This window comes from Hylobates moloch, unplaced genomic scaffold (genome assembly GCF_009828535.3).
Source record: "Hylobates moloch isolate HMO894 unplaced genomic scaffold, HMol_V3 SCAFFOLD_2, whole genome shotgun sequence".
Lineage (NCBI taxonomy): Eukaryota > Metazoa > Chordata > Mammalia > Primates > Hylobatidae > Hylobates > Hylobates moloch.
Window position 1 is genome coordinate 22,622,594 of NW_026652277.1, and position 14,899 is coordinate 22,637,492.

The window sequence follows — 14,899 nt, forward strand, 5'->3', positions numbered from 1 at the left end:
GGAGCCAGCAAGGACACAGACAAATTAAATTTGCATCTTAGAATGATTACTTTGATTGTCTTGGAGAAGATGAATTGAAGCTAGGACCAGTCTAGAGGATGGAAGACCTGCCAGAAGGCTTGTTAGATGAATTCAGGTAAAAGACAGTGACTTTCTGTACTTGGGCTATGGGAATGGAAAGGTGAGAATAAATTCAAGAAACTTTTAGGGGAATCCAACAATTAACTGTGTGAAAAGGAGAATAAGTTTAGGATGCCTGTCAGACTTGGTGGTCTGTTTGGGTAGACCACCTGTTGTTACCCCTAGATAAATGGAAAAACATGTCTATACTGGGAAAATGATGAGTTTAGGTGGGTAGTGTTGATGACTGAAGTGCCTGGGGGTATCCAGGTGGAACTGTGTAGCAAGTAGGATATATGGGTCTAGAGTTCAGTATCAGAGTCTGATGAGGAGCTACATATGTGCAATAGTTGAAGTCACAAATATAAATAAGATCACCTGGAAAAGCATATAGTGTGAAAAGAGAACAAGGGACAGATCCCTGGGAAATTTCAACATTTAAGATTCTGTAAAAAAAAACCACAAATGGGCATATATCCCTATAATCCCAGCTACTCAGGAAGCTGAGTCAGGAGGATTCCTTGAGGCCAGGAATTCAAGGCAAGCCTGGGCAACATAGACAGACCCTGTTGTATAGAAAAGATCTTAAATGATGGTCATAAAAGAAAGTAGGAGGAAGATCAAGAGCAAGTAGTATCAAGGAAACCAAGAAAAGACTTTCAAGAATGAGGTGTCATTGAGTATTAATACAGCCGCAATGTCAAGCAAGATGAGCACTAAGAAGCATCCAATGGATATGGATAGTTTTAGTGCTGGGATGAAAACAGGTCACTGTAGTCTGAAGAGTGAGTAGGAAGTTAAAAATGTGTAAGTATCTAATGCTGGCCACTTTTTTTGAAAAGTCATGACCAAGAATAGAAAGAAAATAATAGGATAATGGTTAGAAGGAACAACAAGGGCCGGGCGCGGTGGCTCACGCCTGTAATCCCAGCACTTTGGGAGACCGAGGCGGGTGGATCACGAGGTCAGGAGATCGAGACCATCCTGGCTAACACGGTGAAACCCCGTCTCTATTAAAAATACAAAAAAAAAATTAGCCGGGCGAGGTGGCGGGCGCCTGTAGTCCCAGCTACACAGGAGGCTGAGGCAGGAGAATGGCGTGAACCCCGGGGGGCGGAGCCTGCAGTGAGCCGAGATCGCGCCACTGCACTCCAGCCTGGGTGAAAGAGCGAGACTTCTTCTCAAAAAAAAAAAAGAAGGAACAACAAGATCAAAGGGATTTTATTTGTTTTTGCTTTTTAGATGAGGCATGGGAGGGGCTTCAACATAATTATATACCGACAGGAAAAAACATGGAAGACAGGGAGAGGCTGAAAATACAGGAGTATATTATTCAAGGCCCAATCATATAACACTTGATGACGCTTATACTCTTGAAACTCCCTCCTTGGTTTCCTTGATACTACTTGGTCTTAATCCTTTTCCTACTTCCATGACCATTACTTAAGATGTTTTCTATACAGCAATCACACCGGATATTTGGCCATGGAAAACTGAATACAAATAATTGTTATAAAGCTGTTTATCAGGCAATTTAAACGGTGAGAAGAGAACATAAGATATATAAAAGTAGCAAGTATAAGAAGCATCTATCATTCTTAGGACTGGGAGACCAACAGGGGCCGGTAGGAGATGGAATTTGCAAAGTCTAAGAGGAGAGGGAGAGACTTTTTGCTAAAGGCAATCAAAAAGTATTTTATGACGATGGCATTTGAGCTGGGTTTAATTAAGTGGAAATGAAAGAATATTCCAGGTGTTGCACATGACCTGGGAAATAGAAGCTACTTTATAAATATTTGTTGAAAAATGAAGTGATGAACAGATGAGCAAAAAAATTTAGAGAAAAGTGTGGAAAATTTGGGGAACAGTAAGTTTGGCTGGAGCTTGGATGGTGGAGATAGGTTGAAAATGTGGTTGCACAGATGGAATAGAGATGGAGCAGACGGTCTTAAATTCCAGGCCAATGTGTTGAAAATTTATCTTAGGAAGCCGCTGACATTTGAGTAGGGAAGTGACAAGACTGGAACGATGATTTCTGGAAGGCCGAATTGCCTGTGATATGTAGAAAGAACAGTAAGGAGAGAGGAACTGAAGTTATCAGCCAGAAGGCCAAAAAATGACGAGCTGGATTGAAGTCACAATAAGGATATGAGAAAGGGAACAAGCAGGAAACAAAATGTAAGCTGCCAAGAAGTGGCTGAAGTGATGACTGTGGTTGGGGGGCATGGAAGGAAGAAGGGAAATTGAAGCTCCTTCTGAGTCTAGGCAATTGGAAGAATGGCAGGAAGAGGAAAGAAAGAGGAAGAGAATGGGGCTTTGAAGGGCCATGAATTCTGTGGAAATGGATTGGACATCCTAGTGCAAGGAAATGTGGCAGTGCAGGTCTGCAGCTTAACGGAGCCTGGGCAGGTGGTGGCTGATGTGGGTTTCATCTGCACAGAGATTCTGGCTGACGCCTGTATTTGGAAGAATGCAAGAGTATTTGCGTATTTGAATCTACAGCCAGTCCTTGGGGCAGAAGCTGAGGCTGAACTGCCTCTTGATTTGCAGCTTCCACCGCCAGTTTCCATTCTCCCCTAAAGCACTAGATTCAGGTAATCGCGGACGCACTTGGCTCCTCCCGCAGTGACCGCTGCCCTCGGCGGGACAATGGGCGCCCTCGCAGCCCCGCGCGTTCCCAGGGCGCAGGCGCGGTGCGGCTTGGCGTCGCCTAGCAACGAGGCACAACAAGGGACTGGGGGTTCGTCTGCTGGGTTTGCGGAGCAGCTACTCGGCGGGATCTCCCGGCAGGTAAAGGTAACCCCGTGGGGTGGGGAGGCCCAAGGCAGAGGCCTGAGGAAAACCTGGGAAAGGAGAAGGTGCCACGTGGGCGCAGACTGCTGGGGTCAGTGAGGCAACACCTTGCTGGGCGTTGTTGGTTCCTGCCTCGCGCCCGCAGGGTTAGATGGGGCTTGGGGTGGGTTTCTTAAGCATCCCGCCACCTCCCATTCAACAGGTGACAAAACTGAGGCCCGGGAGGGGATCTGAGGTGAGATCAAGTCAGATTCCGTTACTTGACTGTGAGCAACTCAGAAGTGGCCTCGATTTCTCGAGCTCTCCTCCTCTTTAAATATTCTCAAAGCAGAACTCATTAGAAAATATTTAAAATCATAGGCTGAACGTTCACGAAGAACAAATACAAACGACCAATCAACTTGTGAAAAAAAAAAAAAAAATGGCTCCAGTAGTCAAGAAGATGCATTTTTAGAGCAGTGTTGTTTGCATATCCAATGCCCTGAAGTTTTCACCCAGTTAATTTACTGCTAGAGATTTTTTTTTATTATTATACTTTAAGTTTTAGGGTACATGTGCACAACGTGCAGGTTTGTTATATATGTATCCATGTGCCATGTTGTTTTGCTGCACCCATTAACTCGTCATTTAGCATTAGGTATATCTCCTAATGCTATCCCTCCCCCCTTCCCCCACCCCACAACAGTCCCCGGTGTGTGATGTTCCCCAACTGCTAGAGATTTATCCTAAAGAAATAGTTGGGGATATGGATGAAAATTTTATGCCCAAGGACGTTCTTTGCAGCCCTGTCCATATTTCCAGAAAATTAGAAAAAAATTTCAACAATCAGAGACTGGCTAGATAGCTAATGGATTTTAAAATATTTGAAATGGCATGTTATGCTAATCCACTGGAGATGATTGAAGCAATGAAGGGAAACTGAGACTTCATGAATTTATTTGTTAATATAAGAATTTAGTAGGAATATGAACCCAGGAAGGGAAGGTGAAAGTAGGGGATAGAGATTGAGGCAGGACGGTAAAATCACTTTAGAAAAACACACAAAGCCAGGTGCGGTGGCTCACGCCTATAACCCCAGCATTTTGGGAGGCTGAGGCGGGTGGATCGCCTGAAGTCAGAAGTTCGAGACCAACCTGGTCAATGTGGGGAAACCCGTCTCTACTGAAAATACAAAAATTGGTGGAGCATGGTGGCGGGTGCCTGTAATCCCAGCTACTCAGGAGGCTGAGGCAGGAGAATCACTTAAATCTGGGAGGTGGAGGTTGCTGTGAGCCAAGATCAGGCCACTCTCCAGCCTGGGTAACAGAGTGAGACTCTGTCTCAAAAAAGAAAAGAGAAGAGAAGAGAAGAGAAATAGTATTGATCTCTCTGAGCTTATCTTTGGGTGATTTTTATTTTATTTGTTGTGCCCTTGTTTTCCAAATTCTCCACAGTGAAATGTATTACCCTTGTAAGGATCATCTCCATAGCTCATTGCCACCGACCTATGTCAGCTGTTCAGTCTCTCCTCCATTAACTGTCATACCTAATATGGTGATAAAACACATAGGCTTTTTTTTGGGGGGGAAACAGAGTCTCACTCTGTCACCCAGGCTGGAGTGCAATGGCGTGATCTCAGCTTATTGCAACCTCTGCCTCCCGGCCTCAATTCTCCTGCCTCAGCCTCCCCAGTAGCTGGGACTACAGGCGCATGCCACTGCCACTCCAGGCTAATTTTTGTATTTTTAGTAGAGACAGAGTTTTGCCATGTTGTCCAGGCTGGTCTTGAACTCCTGACCTCAAGGGATCCACCCACCTCAGCCTCCCAAAGTGCTGGAATTACAGGACTGAGTCACCACGCTGGGCCATGATAAAACACATAGGCTTTAAACTTCATTCTTTAGCTTAGGAGATGCTCTGTCATTGCAATACTGTCTGTGTAAGTTCTTCTAACCTCTGCACTATGCAATTGCTCAAAAACACTATCCTGAAGTAGGAAAAATTAGTTCCTAAGTGAAAATCAGATGATTTAAAACAACTTTATGCAGGTGTAATTAAATTGCTTCCTAATATTATTCATAAGCAACTCTTTTATAAATCAAAGGCTGCTCTGTCTTGGAATTGGTTATAGAGTGCTATAAACTCTTTTTTTCCCTAGAGATTAATTGTAGGATAGATTCTCATTTGCCCAGAATAGTTTCTGCATGTCTGCCTGAAATATTATAGGCATAAGGTCTAGGACCTGTTCACTTTTCAAGCACCTAAGGAAGATGTTTGAGATTTGAAAAAAATGCTTATATTGGCTCTAAAATATGAAAAGAGAACTGAAAAATTAGTGTTAATTAAATGTTTTATTAATATAAATTTTTATTACATTTGAAAACAATTTGCTCATTTTATAAGAATTTCCAGGTGTATGTACTGATTGCTGAGTAATTTCAAATACAAATTTCAAAAGTTTTTATGATGCAAATGACATTTAATGGGTGATGCAGGCACATTTTAACATTTTAATATATTGGCTATAGTGTGAATAAGCTTGCCCAGGCCCTCAAAAGTCTTAAAAGTAGTGTGGTCTGAAGTTAGAGACCTAGAATAAATGCCTTTCAGAAGTATCTAGGAGTTTCTATGAAGACGTGGCTTTTTAATGTATGTGATAAATTCTGGTCAGTGTCTCTAATGCTAGGAGTTACTTTTGACCCTTGACATACAATTTGAGCTAACCCTGACACTGTAGATTCTCCCCAAGGATTTTCTACTTCCTAGGATTTCTATTGAGACTATGGTAACTTCCTCAAGGCTATGATATACTGTTTAAGATTGCTCCTACTATATACCATTTAAGATGGCTCTGATGCTGAACATAATTCTACAAACTCTCATTGAAGAAAACTAGATAGATTTCCTGGGTCATTCTAATAGATATTAAGATCTTGAAAAGTTTTTTTTTTTTTTTTTTTTTTTTTTTTTTTTTTTGAGACAGTCTCACTCTGTTGCCCAGGCTGGAATGCAGTGGCGCAATCTCGGCTCACTGCAGCCTCCACCTCCTGGGTTCAAGTGATTCTCGTGCCTCAGCCTCCTGAGTAGCTGGGACTACAATGCATGTGCCACCACACCCGGCTAATTTTTGTATTTTAGTAGAGACAGGATTTCACTATGTTGGCCAGGATGGTCTTGAACTCCTGACCTTGTGATTTGCCCACCTCAGCCTCCCAAAGAGCTGGGATTACAGGCATGAGCCACCTGCCCAGCCTGAGAAGTTCTTTGAACCTGGGCTGGGTTACTCCTCTGTGGTGTGTTAACTATGTATAAATTCCATTCCTTTCACTTTTTCCACACAGAGATGGACATATGAGGACAAGTGGAAAGGAAGTAACCTCAGTTTCCCCAGAATGTATCTCTTCAGGTTTTTTAATTGTTTTACTGAGCTGTGGATTATATGAGAGAAAACTTCTTGTTATCCAGGCAAAGGACACAAATGTTGATTCAAGACTGGTAGATTTTGTATACCATTTATAAGATCATTACTCCTAGGAAAAATGGAGCTAATGAGGTTTATAAATATCAAATGCCAATTATGTACCAGACACTGTTGTAGGTGTTTGGGATAGATCAGTGCAAGATCTGCCTTTGTGGCACAAACATCCTTGCAGGTCTCAAAAGTAACTTGATGGGCTTAGTCTCTTAAGTCTATCATAAGCAAGCTATAAAAATGGTAAATGATTTCTTGTTATTTAAGTTATGCCACTAATATATTCACCTCCTTTCTAAACTGAAAGCCAGGACTAATGCTCAATGATCTTATCAATAAATTCCTTAAAATTGCAGAGTTTGAAATTGGGATGTAGGTGACATATTTGTACATATGTGATAATTTTTTTATGTATTGCATTGTGTTTTAGGAGGTAAAAATTTAAAGGAGAAAATAAACCTCCTCTCAAGGGCACAGGTAATTGAGAAATGCATGTGCAAATGTCACTTTAACCATATATTGCATCTTTTTCCAGGATGGGTAAAAAGATAAAGAAGGAAGTAGAGCCTCCTCCTAAGGATGTGGTAAGTTTCTGATTTGAATACTAGTAGCACTTTAACAACCAGTTATAAAAATAAATTGTTCACACAGTTTGGCATGTACCAGTATATACATGAATACGCGGTGGCAGAAGTCCAAAGTCTGACTAATGATAAGATTAGTCAGAGAAATCTAACATTATATAAACAAACATTTACAACATTGTCATCATATAATTAGCACAATTAGAGAGTAATTATTAGCTTTTCCAGTATGTAGATGGCATGCTTATAGCATAGTTAATGAATAAATAGTTTGGGTTGTTCTTTTAAATACTTACCGTTTACATTTGCCAGCCTCTCATGTATGTTAATTAATCAAGTGAATTTTCAAAAATAACTGGAAGTTCTGTTATAGCTATTAGATATGTATATAAGGTTGTCTGGTGATGACCATTGCACGTGAGAAGTCCCTATCCTTTCCAGTTCTATCGAGAGACTAGTCTGGCATCATCATCTTTATTCCAAATGCTAAGTAATTCATTCCCCACTGATAGCTCTTCTCTCTCTTTAAAAACAGGATTTTATCTTCTCTCTTTAAAGTTTATCAATTATTGAAAGGTTGTGTTAAAAGTGAAAAATGACCTTGGACAATTTTCAGTTTCGAAACTTATTTTGAAACAGACATTTGGTGTGATTTCCTTCAGATAAATCAGGAATAGAAAAGAAATAAGTGGAGTCCACAGACTCACAGCAATTTCAAATTTGAAGGAAACTGGGCTAATGGCAGAAATCTGCCCCCTTGGGAGCTTTGTAGTTAAGATCCTGGGGGCCTTGAGCCAGCTCTGCCTCTTGCCAACTGTGTCATTGTGGCCAATTTGCCAAATTTGGCCAAGTTATTTCGGTTTTTCTTTAGCTCCTAAATGGGAATCATAATATCAAACTCGTTCCTGTTGTTGTATGAATTAAAACAAAATAAGTTACATAAAGGTCTTAGTGCCTGGCACGTAGCACTTGGAAAATAAGATCTATTATCAGGAGAATCCTCTGGACTCTGCTTCTGAGACACACACACACACACACACACACACACACACACACACACACACACTTGCACCCCTGTGCAATCCACTAGGTATGATATTTCAATACAGTTGGGAACAAAATCTACAGAAGTGCCCATCTTCCCAGGTCCAGGCAGGATTTGCAGGGATATATACATTGTGATCTCATTATGTTTCATCATTCTGGCTGCTTCTCTTAGGACATATTCCTAAAATGTTGCAGATTCTCTTATTTTTTTCATTGCATCCAAGGTTTGTATTACCCCCCTTTTTGCTACCAAATAGCATTAATGGCATCTTATTAGCAAAAACATATTCTGATTAAAATTAGAATTACAGGGCTAATAAACAATAGATGTATATGGCCAATACACTTTCTATAACTTCATAATGTCTTGCTGATGTTGTCCTCTGGACTCCAATCCTTGGGGACACAATGGAGAACTTGAGAAACACAGTCCTAGCATTAACAAAATAGAGCTCTTGCTTCCTCAGCTCCCAACAGCCTTGGAGGTAGCCAATGGCGAGTGTAACATTAACTAATGGTCCTTACTTTTCCCTGCCTTTCCCAGGGGACTTCTACTCTGACTATAAAACTGACAAGAGTGTTGGGAGGCTGAGACGGGCAGATCACGAGGTCAGGAGATCGGGACCATCCTGGCTAACATGGTGAAACTCCATCTCTACTAAAAATACAAAAAATTAGCCAGGTGTGGTGGTGGGCGCCTGTAGTCCCAGCTACTTGGGAGGCTGAGGCAGGAGAATGGCATGAACCTGGGAGGCAGAGTTTGCAGTGAGCTGAGATCCCGCCACTGCACTTCAGTCTGGGTGACAGAGCGAGACTGCATCTCAAAAAACAAACAAACCAACAAACAAAAACTGACAGAGTGGTATTAAAATAATATCTAAGCCCTTTTCTACAGTATTTGTTCTCATACTTCAAAGCAGTATGCCACAATTTATAGTATCTTAACCTGGAACTTGTTCCCGAATATACCTCTAAAGTCAATAAAGTTTTGTTGTACACATTGTAAATGAAAACCACATTTAAAGAGAAATATAACTACTTAAGAAAATAAACTTTTCTCTGTCAACTAATGGTAATTTGCTTCTTATATGTTTCCTAGAAATATTGTTTCCAAAGACTTTAATTTTTATCAGGCTTTCCTCTATAGTTTAAAATGAGTAATAAAGACAGCAAGAAAAGTGTTGGTATTAGGATTAGAACAAAAAGCTCCCCTTGCTTTTCTGAATATTCTCATTTGTTGTACCATCAATATATGCAGATATGGTACTGATTTACATTTCCTTCTCATAAAAGAGACACTAGCTAAGAAGATGCCTACATATGGAAAAGATACGGCTTGATCGACCAATACAACTATATTCTTCCTTTCCAAATCATTTCCACATCTGGCCAAAAGGTTGTTTGTGATGCGTTAATAAAAGGAAAATTTACTGTGGAATATTGCATAAAAGAATTCCTAATAGAAATGACTCTACTAGGCATGATTTAGTATAAGGCAAGATATTCAGTGTCTAAGAGTACCGGCTCTGGGGCTATCTCACCTGAGTTTGGGTCCTTACTCCATTATCCACTTATGCCCATCTATGAACTTGGGTGAACTTTCTAACCTCTGTGCACCACAGTGAGGATGTGATACTGCTTAATTCATAGGAATACCCACTCACATCAGTGAGGTAAGGTTAGATCAATGTAAGATGCTTAGAACAGTGCCTGGCATTAGGTAAGAGCTTGTAGATGTTATTATTATTGATATAGTTGAGGGTGCTGTTCATCATTCTACAAAACTGAACAAGTTTGTATGAACTGTCAAAGGAGACAGGGAAGTCAGGGATGAGGCATGGAAGACCAGCTGGCCACTGAAGTCCCCTGAGGCCTGGTGTGTGGCCATCATGATTTATGGTCAGATCTTTGAGTTTGCAAGCATGGAAATTGTAGTCTTTTAATATTTCAGAGGTGATTGAGCTTCAGTGGATAAAGCCACAAGCTCTAAATTCCCGAGGGACTACGACCTGGCCCTGGAATCGTAATGATTAAGTATCAAGTTAACTGAACATTTATGTTAATGGGTCAGGACTTTCTTTCCTTAGTTAAATGCACACAGGAAGCTAAGCAGGGTGAGTACAGAATCAGAGCAATGGAAAGTAGTACAACATGCCCCCTCAGCTGCACAACCAAATCCAGTTCCTGGGAAGAGGGTGCGGTCTCCTGGGTTTTCCTGGACCTCCTTCATCAATCTCAGAACTCAACCTTTCATTCTTTGTCATAGACTGACAACACTACTATGGACTTTAAAAAATAAATAAATAAATGACCTGTGCTTGCCCTATTGGACAGCACAGAATCAGAACACTTTTATCATTGAAGATCTATTGGACAACACTATTCTAGACAGTATTATTCCTTAACAGAGACATAAAAATATTCTAGAAGCCTATGGCCACTCGAATTGACTGGGCTGAAAATTCAAAGCTTAGCCAAAATGCTTCCATTTACTTTCATTCTTTTTGTAAATAATTTTGTTTTATCATTTATTTTGCTATGTAAAGAAGTTATAAGGACTTCTTTTCCCATCTTTCTCCTCCTGACAGTTAAACACTATGAATTAATAAAAAATATAAATTCATAAACAATATACATATATAAAACCATATGGATAATTTTCAGCTTGCTCACCTTACTCCAAAAGTTTGCTACTTTGATCAGGTTATAAAGTAAACTAAAAGGTATTTTATCTACTTTCATTTTAATCTTTAGACATTTTAGCAAATCTTTCCTGATGTCTAGATATTCTCTACTGAAAGTTCCTGTTAGATGAATGCTGTCTACCTCCTCCTGTTTATCTCTCTCTCTCTTTTCCTATACGATTAGTGCCTCATGATCTGGGACCACTGATGTGGTAAACATATTGAAATAGAAATTTTAAAAGCTTTTTATTTGTACTTATTGGCACCATAAAAATCACTCAACTGTGATGATCTATTTTCGCCGAGGTCATCTTCATAATTTTGTATTTTTTTAGACCTGTGTTAATACTACAGCCACTAGGCACACGTGGTTACTAAAATTTGAATTTATAATGATTAAAATTATTAATTTTAAAGGCCAGGTGCAGTGGGTCACATCTGTAATCCCAGCACTTTGGGAGGCTGAGGCGGGAGGATCGCTTGAAGCCAGGAGTTCAAGACCAGCCTGGGAAAAATAGCAAGACTTTGTCTCTATTTTTTAAAAAAGAAGTTAAAAATTCAGATTCTCAGTCGCATTAGTTACATTTCAAGTGCTTGTGGCCTGTGACTACCATATTGGATAGCACAAAATCAGAACATTTTCATTGCTGAAGTTCTGTTGGACGGCACTATTCTAGACAGTATTATTCTTCAGCAGAGACATAAAAATATCTCTAGAAGCCTATGCCACTCTAATTGACTGGGCTTAAAATTCAAAACTTAGCCAAAATGCTTCCATTTTCTTTCATTCTTTTTGTAAATAATTTTATCATTTATTTTGCACAGAGCATGAAATTATAATTTCTCAACGAGCTTGTTGGTGACTGACTTTCTCATGGGAAAGCAGATGGGATATGTAATGACAGCACAGTATTATTTATTTAGTCATGTGGCACTCTGTTATAGCTATCATTTATTCTCAGTGCCATTTTTAATTAAAAATTACTATAATGGTGCAGGCTCTGTAGGAGAAACAAATGTCATGCCAAGTTTCTCTACTCTCTGCCAAACATTCGTATTTGTCCTTTGTCAGCCCATTGGATTGCAACTCTTACAGTCTCAAGCTTCCCTTTAAGCTTCTCATACCCCATATTATCTTTTTTTCTTTTTTGAGATAGGGTCTTGCTCTGTCTCCCAGGCTGGAGTGCAGTGGCACAATCATGGCTCACGGCAGCCTCCACCTCCCAGGCTCAAGTGATCCTCCCCGCTCAGCCTCTTGAGTAGCTAGGACTAAAGGCACACACTGCCATACCTGGCTAATTTTTATATGTTTTGTGGAGACAGGGTCACACTATGTTGCCCAGGTTGGTCTCGAACTCCTGGGCTCAAGAGGTCTTCCCACCTTGGCCTCCCAAGTGCTGTGATTACAAGCATGACTCACTGCACCAGGTCTTTAAAATTAATTTTAATTATTATAGATTCACATTTAAATAACCAAGTGACTATTAAATGATATTTACTGAAGCTTATGTTTAATGTATTTTCGTGTACTCTACCTACTCCTCTGAGAGTTGTTCTTCTGTGGTGATCATGACATATCTGTCCTTAACCATAGTATCCTTATTCACATGCTTATATAATCAGCTTTAAAAATACAGAAACATGAGAGGTCTCTGGTGTGAAAGTTCCAACAGGGAAGGGAAATCTGTTTTGGATGTGGATTGGTGGAGAAGATGGCCAGCTGGGACGTAAGGGAAAGTGCCTTAAGTGGTGAAGATGATCTAAGGCTGTGGTTCTTAGGAGTTTGCAGGGCAATCAAGGAGACTTATGAAGGTAGGTTGAGATCTGTGGACACTCCTCCCTCTGAAATGTACTCCAAGTATTTTGCATATAATTTCACATAGAGAATGTACCTTCAAAGCCTACTGATAGCTCCATGGACCTCAGATTTAGAGCCCTCTCTCCTGACATCAGCAAACAGTACACAGTTAAGGCACTTTAAGGCCACAAGCATAGAAAAAGTTTCCAGGGGCACTTTAATACATTCCTTTACAGACATTTTCCAAGCACTACCATCACCCCAGTATTGTTCATAGGTGATGGAGACAGAGAAACAGCATGGTCCTTTGCCTAAAGAAATGTATTTATTTGCTGGACAAATATAGAGTGCCTACCGTATGCAAGCATTCTTCCACATCCTGGGCATAAAGATGGGGAGAAAGGAAAGTTCAGGCCCCAAGGCAGCTTATGTTATAATGGGAGAAACAGTCAATTAATAATAATATAATTCAGGTAGTGATACGATCAAAGAAGAAAAATAAAGTATGATATGGTAAGGAGTGTGATGGGGCCTCTTTAAATAGAATCTTGGTCAAGGCAGGCCTTCTTGGTGGGATCTCAACCAAAACACACTTAAATGAAATGAGGGGGTAATCTGTGCAAATATCTGGGAGGGGGCCCCAGCCAGACCACAGTAACTAAAGCCTTATGCAGTGTGTTTGAGGAATGCCAGGAAGCTTGGTGTGACAGGAGATTAGTGAGCAAGGTGTAGGACGGGGTCACAAAGATGGTGAGATGGTGGTGACCACGTAGGACATTAGGCTATGTTAAGCAAGTTGGATTTTTTCCTAATGTGCAAAAAGGAGAATTCGTTGGAAGGTGACAAAGAGAGGAGTAGTGACATCTGATTTATATTTAAAATGAAAAATAAGATCGTTCTAGCTACAATGTGGGTGAAACATGAAAATTGGAAGACCAGCTTGGAGGTTGTTACAGTAGTGCAGTTAAGCTTGGACCCAGGAAGTCACCGTGAAGAAGATGAGATGTGGCCAGAGTGAGGATGAGCTTTGAAGGTCGAGCTGGCAGGATGTGCTGATGGGTAGGACGTGGAGGGTGAGAAGGGGACAAGTTGAGAGATCAAGCCTGAGCAATGGAGCCAATAGAAGTACAACATACTGAAATAGACATGTAAATCAAAGACATAATGCAGTGTGTTAAATTCAGAAAAATGACAGCTGTGGAAGAAGAGAAAGAAAAGCAAGCAAGCAAGCCCAGTCGCCCAAGGAATTTCAACCCCCAAACCACCATGAATAAAAACAATAAAAAGAGTATCCAGAGAGATGGAGGCCTGACAATTAAATACACCATAACTCTCTGTAGTTTCAAGTATTATTGTATTATTTTCTTTAGAAATGAAATAAAACTCTCAAGAAGTCCTGGGTGACATGTGACATGGTGCTCCCAGATGGTGGCTTTAGTGAGAACTACTTTGGTAAGTTACTGAGGGTGAAAGTCAGATTGGATATGTGCAGCAAGGAGCGAGAGTAAGAAAAGTAAGTATTCGTAAGGGTTTTGATTGTGAAAGACAAGGAAGGGTAACGTGGTGTATGGAGGATGATTACTATCTAGGGACAGATAAATAAACCAACTGGTTTTTATTTTAAAATAAAAGAGCTTCAAGAAATCGGAGTTCAAGGAGGATTAGGTGGCTGCAGTTTGCAGGGCAGAGTACCAAAAAGAAGAGACCAACATACAGCAATAGCTTCAGAAATCCAGTTAATGGTCCTCTGGATTCTCTGAAATCTAATTTGTATGGGGTGAAACTCCACATGGCGAAGGACATGCATGAACAACTCTTAGGGTACCGTTAACTCAAACCCTCTCTAGAGCTCACACGGGTCTGGGAAGCATTGTAATTTGCTTGGAAGGCATAGAGGGTCTTATTGAATACCTGGGGCATTAAGAAGAGTCCCCAGAAAAGTCATGCCTTAATAGTCGTGTGGCTAAACTATCCAGCCCTATAGTAAATGTTTCTCTAGTCCTGCCCTACCTAATAAAGCTTAAAAATAGGCTTTAAATAGATTAACCTGATCCATAAGTAAGATAACTGCCTGCCAGAACAAAATTCAATATCCTTTAAGGAACACTCCTCCTCCCCCAGCCCCCAAAAGAATCTAGATGCTCAGCTATGTAATTTTCACAATGCCCAGTATCCAATACAAAATTATTAGGTGTGCAAAAAAGGAAAATGTGACCTATAACCAGGAGAAAATCAGTTAATAAGCCAATAGAGGAGGTAAAATGGGATACCAAAAAAACCCAATTAACTGAAAAAAGGCAGGCTAAAAGGAACAGGGAGCAAATGTGACAAAGTGAAAACAAATAGCAAGATGATCAATTAAAACCCAACCATATCAACAACCACATTGGATATAAATAACCTAATATCCCAATAAAAAGTG

General features: G+C 40.4%; 1 protein-coding gene across 6 annotated transcripts in view; it reads left to right on the plus strand.

Annotated features, from left to right (window-relative positions):
* The first annotated feature begins 2,860 nt into the window (after window positions 1-2,860).
* ARMC3 (armadillo repeat containing 3) overlaps window positions 2,861-14,899 on the plus strand; it is a 111,783-nt gene continuing 99,744 nt past the window's right edge. For 2 of the 6 annotated variants that reach the window (XM_032163441.2, XM_032163449.2), the window contains exons 1-2: window positions 2,861-2,910; window positions 6,900-6,948. In XM_032163441.2, coding sequence (XP_032019332.1) covers window positions 6,901-6,948 — 48 coding nt within the window. In that variant the 5' untranslated portion in view covers window positions 2,861-2,910; window position 6,900. Of the gene's footprint in view, window positions 2,911-6,899; window positions 6,949-13,870; window positions 13,930-14,899 lie in introns of those variants that run through there. The other 4 variants (XM_058432244.1, XM_058432256.1, XM_058432248.1 and 1 more) reach the window with 4 other exon arrangements.